Source organism: Python bivittatus, unplaced genomic scaffold, assembly GCF_059951505.1.
Source record: "Python bivittatus isolate LINGU-HERP-01145 unplaced genomic scaffold, Pbiv_v1 ctg000070_np1212, whole genome shotgun sequence".
NCBI classification, from domain to species: Eukaryota; Metazoa; Chordata; class Lepidosauria; order Squamata; family Pythonidae; genus Python; species Python bivittatus.
This window is the reverse complement of record NW_028277034.1, coordinates 51,377,906-51,385,606: the sequence shown is the minus strand read 5'-3', so window position 1 is coordinate 51,385,606 and position 7,701 is coordinate 51,377,906. Positions and strand designations below refer to the sequence as shown.

At 42.9% G+C, this 7,701-nt stretch overlaps 1 protein-coding gene across 1 annotated transcript; it reads left to right on the top strand.

The window, feature by feature from the left end:
- The first annotated feature begins 327 nt into the window (after positions 1–327).
- On the top strand, positions 328–6,222 carry LOC148216898 (C-X-C motif chemokine 10-like). The gene is made up of 4 exons (XM_088133167.1): positions 328–415; positions 4,558–4,684; positions 4,898–4,983; positions 6,113–6,222. Exons 1-4 carry the CDS (start codon positions 358–360, stop codon positions 6,166–6,168), a joined length of 327 nt encoding a protein of 108 aa, XP_087989293.1. The 5' UTR covers positions 328–357; the 3' UTR covers positions 6,169–6,222.
- Positions 6,223–7,701: the final 1,479 nt, after the last annotated feature.

Here is a 7,701-nt window from a genome sequence, read left to right as displayed (position 1 = left end):
CTTTGCAGGTCTGCAAAGCAAAGGAAAACTGAAGGAAGATCATAAGCACAGCTGCGGGTTCACTTAGTGACCATTCATTTAACGGCAGAGTTGCCAGTTCCAATTGTGATCGCTCAGTGAGAATGATCTATACATGGCAGCAAAGAGGAAGGGAACTTGGTGCTTAAACTGTAAATCTGACTGAAAGTGAAAGCTGTGCATTTCCTAAAACAGGAGCTTCTTTCTGGTATTTGCAATTAAGTGGGACTTTCCCTCAAGGAATTCTAAAGACCAATCAGCTTTAAAGAGGGAGAATTCTCTTGTTATAAATGCCCAGCATTTGCTAGAAAGAATTAACACTCAAGAACTCCTATCACCATGAGCAGAGTGTGCAGTCTCTTCCTTTCTTTGTTACTGCTTGCAGCAGGAATACAAGGTAAGAAGAAATTACAGCAATTGGGGACTGAGTGTGTTTATCCTATAGCAGTGCTTTTCAACTTGGCCACTTGAAGATGTGTGGACTTCAATTCCCAGAATTCCCCAGCCAGCAAGGCTGGCTGGGGAATTCTGGGAGTTGAAGTCCACACATCTTCAAGTGGCCAAGGTTGAGAAACACTGTCCTATAGTGTGAACTGATTTGTTGTTTAGTCGTTAAGTCGTGTCCGACTCTCCGTGACCCCATGAACCATACTGCGCCAGGCCTTCCGGTCCTTCACTGCCTCCCTGAGTTTGCTCAGTTTCATGCTCATTGCTTCAGTGATGCTATCTAACCATCTCATCCTCTGCCGTCCTCTTCTCCTTTTGCCTTCAATCTTTCCCAGCATCAGGGTCTTTTCCAAAGAGTCCTCTCTTCGCATTAGGTGACCAAAGTATCTGAGCTTGAGCTTCATTATCGATCCTTCCAATGAGCAATCAGGGTTGATTTCCTTTAAGATTGACTGGTTTGACCTCCTAGCAGTCCAGGGGACTCTCAAGAGTCTTCTCCAGCACCACAGTTCAAAGGCATCAATTCTTCGGCGCTCCGCCTTCTTTATGGTCCAGCTCTCACAGCCATACATTACTACTGGAAAAACCATAGCTTTGACTATGCGGATCTTTGTCGGCAAGGTGACGTCTCTGCTTTTTAATATGCTATCTAGGCTTGCCATAGCTTTCCTCCCAAGGAGCAAGCGTCTTTTAATTTCATGGCTGCAGTCTCCATCTGCGGTGATCTTGGAGCCCAAATAAATGAAGTCTGTTACTGCTTCCATTTCTACCCCTTCTATTTGCCAGGAATTGATGGGTCCAGATGCCATGATCTTAGTTTTTTTAATGTTGAGTTTCAAACCAGCTTTCGCACTCTCCTCTTTCACCCTCATCAAGAGGCTCTTTAGTTCTTCTTCACTTTCTGCCATTAGGGTGGTATCGTCTGCATATCTGAGGTTGTTGATGATTCTCCCTGCAATCTTAATTCCGGCTTGTGATTCTTCCAGCCTGGCATTTCTCATGATGTACTCTGCATATAGGTTAAATAAGCAGGGTGACAGTATACAGCCTTGTCGTACACCTTTCCCTATTTTGAACCAATCGGTTGTTCCGTGACTGGTTCTAACTGTTGCTTTTTGGCCTGCATACAGATTTCTCAGGAGACAGGTAAGGTGGTCTGGTACTCCCATCTCTTTAAGAATTTGCCACAGTTTGTTGTGATCCACACAATCAAAGGCTTTTGCATAGTCAATGAAGCAGAAGTAGATATTTTTCTGGAACTCTCGTGCTTTCTCCATGATCCAGCGAATGTTGGCGATTTGATCTCTAGTTCCTCTGCCTCTTCGAAACCCAGCTTGTACATCCGGTAGTTCTCGGTTCATGTATTGCTGAAGCCTAGCTTGTAGGATTTTGAGCATAACCTTGCTAGCATGTGAAATGAGTGCAATTGTGCGATAGTTTGAGCATTCTTTGGCATTGCCCTTCTTTGGAATTGGAACGTAAACTGACCTTTTCCAATCCCGTGGCCACTGTTGCGTTTTCCAAACTTGCTGGCATATTGAGTGCAGCACTTTAACACCATCGTCTTTTAGTATTTTAAATAACTCAGCTGGAATACTGTCATCTCCACTAGCTTTGTTGTTAGCAATGCTTCCTAAGGCCCACTTGACTTCACTCTCTAGGATGTCTGGCTCAAGGTCAGCGATCACACCAGCGTGGACATCAGGGACATTAAGATCTTTCTTGTATAGTTCTTCTGTGTATTCTTGCCACCTCTTCTTAATCTCTTCTGCTTCTGTTAGGTCCCTGCCTTTTTGTCCTTTATCATGCCCATCTTTGCACTAAACGTTCCTTTCATATCTCCAATTTTCTTGAAGAGATCTCTAGTCTTCCCCATTCTATTGTTTTCCTCAATTTCTTTGCATTGTTCATTTAAGAAGGCTTTCTTATCTCTCCTTGCTATTCTCTGGAAATCTGCATTCAGTTGCTTATATCTTTCCCTTTCACCCTTGCTTTTCGCATTCCTTCTTTCCACAGCTATTTGTAAAGCCTCATCAGACAGCCATTTTGCTTTCTTGCATTTCTTTTTCTTTGGGATGGTTTTAGTTGCTGCCTCCTGTACAATGTTACGGACCTCCGTCCATAGTTCTTCAGGCACTCTGTCTACCAAATCTAATCCTCTAAATCTATTCATCACCTTCACTGTGTACTCACAAGGAATATGATCTAAGTCATACCTGAGTGGTCTAGTGGTTTTCCCTACATTCTTCAATTTAAGCCTAAATTTTGCAGTAAGAAGCTCATGATCTGAGCCACAGTCAGCTCCTGGTCTTGTTTTTGCTGTCTGTATAGAGCTTCTCCATCTTTGGCTGCAAAGTATGTAATCAATCTGGTTTCGGTTTTGACCATCTGGTGATGTCCATGTGTAGAGTCGTCTCTTGTGTTGTTGGAAAAGAGTGTTTGCTATGACTAGCTTGTTCTCTTGACAGAACTCTATTAGCCTTTGCCCTGCTTCATTTTGTACTCCAAGGCCAAACTTGCCTGTTATTCCGATTACTCCTTGACTTCCTACTTTAGCATTCCAATCCCCTATGATGAAAAGGACATCTTTTTTTGGTGCTAGTTCTAGAAGATGTTGTAGGTCTTCATAGAAGCGGTCAACCTCAGCTTCTTCAGCATCAGTGGTTGGGGCATAGACTTGGATGACTGTGATATTGAATGGTTTGCCTTGGATACGCACTGAGATCATTCTGTCGTTTTTGAGGTTGTACCCCATTACTGCCTTTCCGACTCTCTTATTGACTATGATTGCAACTCCATTTCTTCTAAGGGTTTCTTGCCCACAGTAGTAGATATAATGGTCACCCGAATTAAATTCACCCATTCCCGTCCATTTCAGTTCGCTGATTCCCAAGATGTCGATGTTCAGTCTTGTCATCTCATGCTTGACCACATCCAGCTTGCCTTGGTTCATAGATCTTACATTCCAGGTACCTATACAATATTGTTCTTTGCAGCATCGGACCTTCTTTTCGCTTCCAGATACATCCACAGCTGAACGTCCTTTCGGCTTTGGCCCAGCCGCTTCACTCTTTCTGGAGCTACTTGGAATTGCCCTCCGCTCTTCCCCAGTAGCATACTGGACACCTTCCGACCTGAGGGGCTCATCTTCCGGCGTCATATCTTTTAGCCTTTTAACACTGTCCATGGGGTTTTCTTGGCACGGATACTGGAGTGGGTTGCCATTTCCTTCTCCAGTGGACCACATTTTGTCAGAACTCTCTGTCATGACCTGTCCGTCTTGGGTGGCCCTGCACGGTATAGCTCATGGCTTCACTGAGTTACGCAAGCCCCTTCGCCACGACAAGGCAGTGATTCATGAAGGGGGTGAACTGATTAGTTCTCCATTAATTTCTATTGCCTGTTGAATCATTATGTTAAAGTTCAGGGCAGGTCTAGATGAGTTTCACTGCCTAGGCTGATAATGTCTAGTACTTACCAGAGCTGGGAAAACAGCTGGTTCCTTCAGATATTAAAAACAGATTGCTTATTTTTAATCTTGGATTGAGAAATTAAAAAAAGTTCTTCAGGGCAATTTTTGTTTCAGTGAGGACTAATGTTTTGTGGCCACTTGCAAATGTGCAAAGCAGTTTGTGCCCTTCCCAATCCAAAGGTGGCTTCTTCTCAACCCAGTTTTTCTCCTTGTAACTTCTTCAGTCACCTTATCTGTTGATAAGAAGAGCTCTTGCACAATCCTCAAGTTTTAATATGGATTTTCCCCCCTCACGGCCAGCATGCTTACCTTTTCTTTTACAGTACTTGCCTCACTTGTAACACTTATTTTTAAACGTTCAGATTCTCTCCCTTACAACTGTTTCACTGGCTTAAACTCCAGCTGTAAACTATCATGACTTCTGGCTCATGATTGCCTGAGTAATCACACACCTAAAGTTTTTGCCTAGCTGTGTCTTTCTCATTTGCAAATTCTCGCTTGATGCTTAGGCAGCAAGCCATGCACAAGCCAATTTAAACCTATGTAAGTAAGTAGTTTTGTTTCAAAATGTCTGCTGAGATTTGCAATAACATCTCTTGCTTTTTTTCCATGGGGTCTAGGAATTGTGACCAGTTTAAGGAATAATTGTATGTGCAGAACTATGTCTTCCAAACCTTTACCAGTGAGATTATTGATGAATTTTGAAAGACTCCCCAGAAGTCCTTCCTGTGACCACAAAGAATACATGTAAGTACTGAATCATCCCCAGAGCAAAGTAGGGAGAGAAGGGAAAAACAGCAAATTCTCCTGCCATGGACATACTTATCTGCTGTAGCCATCCAAAATCCTTGGCTGCCTTTATCTTTAATGCATGAAAGAATTTGCAGTGTTTAATTGGGATGGGGTATAACTGTAATAAATAAGGATTTATTTATTCATTCCCTCATCTTTCTTTTCAAGAGTGACACTGAAACCCTTGGGAGAACAGCAGTGCCTAGATCCAAATTCACAAGCCATACAGGAAATGTTTAAAAAGTATGAAAAATGTAAGTTGTTTACTTTTGTTCAGATTGTACTTTTATATCACTGTCCGGTTGCAAAGTTTGAGTGGCAGGATCTACACCACACCACTTACAGTAGTTACCAAATTAATCCTTTTTCTGGGTTTTCACAAGTCAGTGAACCCTGATTAACATGCTGTATTAAGTCAAAACAAACTGTACCCAACTTTAAAGCTATCCAAGCCTAGCAAGTTATGGGAATGCAGCTGTTGTTTGAACCCAGCTGTTAAGGGTCTAACTCAGCTTACTCCATCCTGGCTGCTCCTGATGTGTTAGACTACAACTCCCAAGATCTCTAGCTGCAATAACATCCTATTGAGGAAAGTGGCCCTAAACTATTAACTGTATTTGAACTTTGAATATATCTTCCTTTTGTTTCTTCCTCAAACTGTCCTGCTGATTGTGAGTTTGGGGAGCCACAATTCCTCCCAGGACCCAATTCCAGAAGGCTGAATTATCCCATGTTATCCTGTACAAAGTAGATTAGGCAAAATGGTTGCCTTGCTCAAGGAATCTCAGATTAAGTTTTGCATCAGAAATAAGAAGAGACACTTATTGGTCAGCAACAGCCTTTTTCCGACTAGGGGTGGGAAAGATTGCTTTTGGAAGGGCTGGCACCCAAGTTGGGCTAGGCAAACTCCACTTAGCTGAGAACTGCTAACCTCAGCCCCTGATGTTAGGCTGAGCCTAAAGGGTGGGGAGCCATTTGCAGGCAGCAGAGGGAGAATTATTATCTCATTAACTCACTCCCAAATGCAGAACACACCAGAAAATAACTGGCAAAATTGAACTACCAAGGTCTCCATGCCTGGATATGCTCAGAAACACACTGCTCTGGTTCCCTTTACTGTAGTCTCTTCAGAGAGATATTTTGTCCATCCTTAAGCACTCCTTGGGTCAATTTAAGAAAGGCTTTGTTCCCCTAAGAGGACTTTGCATGCATTCAGAAGGACCATGCAGACCGGGAGTCTAAATGCAGAAGCTATTTAGGTTTGGCCCAGGCACCCCTGAGTTGCAGGGACAGATTCAGCTCAGAAGTCACCAGGACTGGCCAGGAAGATGCCTCTCCAGCAGTTGGGTTTTGGCTTCACCTCTTCCATTTTGTTTAAACCAGTCAGAGCTTTGAGGAGGCCCCACCGAGGAAGCAGCAGAGGGAAAAGATCCCAGTAACTTCATCCAGGCAAGGGGTGATGGTCTTCGTTGGATGCCCCATGTGTGCCTCAGGGATAAAATCGCCCCAACCAGAGGATGCAAGTTGGAGAACATCTGCAGGCCTGTGCTGTGCTTCTTTCAAAACCATGTACTTTTGTAGATATTGTGCTAATGTGCATGCTAAGCCATCATGCAGTTTGCTGGGCTTTGTTAGAATAATGGCTTAGCTGTTTAAATATAGCCAACTGTGTTTAACTAACCAAATGATGGTAAACAAATGTTTGAAGCCAGTCTGTCTGGGGAGTCCTGTATGTCTCCGGCTGGGCTTGCATATCACACTAAGTCATCAGGTGGTTAGTTTGATCTGGGCTAAGTATGTAGCACAATCCTAGCCAATTGTGATCTTCAACAAACCAGGATTATGCAAAGTATGGGTCCAGGTTCTGTCTGAGAGCTAGCACAATCTAATGTTGCCAGAACTATTGAAATAATTATCCAAAAATGTTTATCCCTATTGGTGGGATCCAAAAAGCCATGCAATTAATTTTAGGTAAACCAAAGAGCTTTGAACCTACATTCTGATGGTACAGAGGATATATAGCTGAGGGCTGGATTGTTGGGTTGCAGAAGTTCTCTGAGCTTGGTTTTCCATGGCAGTTGCAGATGTTCATTGCTGCAAATTAGCAATGAACAATGTCACAGGGCATGAACTCTAGAACACTCTACCCGGAGATTAGATTGGCCTGGACTTTGCTGGCCTTTTGCAAAGCCCTGAAGCCCTGGATGAGCTCCAGAGCATGGGAGCTGAGAGATTAAGTGGCTCATGCACTGTTGATGGCCTGCTGATTGCTTTAGGTTTATTTTTCTCAGCATCCCTTGTAGGTTCTTTATGTTTCATTGACTTGGTTCTTTTTATTGTTTTGAACGTGTTGTGAGCCACCCAGAGTCGCATCTGCGGAATGGGACAGCCGCATAAATTTATTTAATTAATTAATTAACCAACCCACAGAAATCACTGGAGGTTCAGCTGACATGAGATCACAGCATCATTCCCCTTTCTCACCCAACTATGAACCATAACGAGAACCAGAGAATGACAGGCCAGTCTTGTAGAAAACAACTGCATTCAACAGGGCAGCTCACCGATGACATATAACTGATAGGACAGGCTCTGATGTATTCCACAATGATGTGCAAGCCTCACCTCTCCAAGTTCGTAGCACTGAAGGTGTGACTTGGTATAGGTAATGAAATGTCTGCAAATGGAAAACTATGCTCAGAGGACATCGCTTTATCGAATACAGCTCCTCTTGTCAACCGCTTTAAAATCTGTTCTGTTTGAACAAAAAAAAAATGTACAAGGAATCCATTACTACATATTCTTAAGACTTTAGATATGAATTTTAGTCTGCATAAATGCTAAAGGTTAGTAATGTAATTTATATTATTCATCCCATGTTGTGTGGGAATTTTAAATTAGTCCGGTGGCTCCCTCCAAGACATCTGTAGAAAGTTCACTTCTAATTTCCACCATATGCAGCACAGAGAAAA

Excerpts from the sequence above, each read along its gene's own strand:
- LOC148216898 (XM_088133167.1), top strand. The coding sequence starts at position 358 with ATGAGCAGAGTGTGCAGTCTCTTCCTTTCTTTGTTACTGCTTGCAGCA. Across the intron at positions 4,685-4,897 it reads TGTGACCACAAAGAATACAT|AGTGACACTGAAACCCTTGG; the intron begins GTAAGTACTGAA and ends TTTCTTTTCAAG. Across the intron at positions 4,984-6,112 it reads GTTTAAAAAGTATGAAAAAT|TCAGAGCTTTGAGGAGGCCC; the intron begins GTAAGTTGTTTA and ends TGTTTAAACCAG.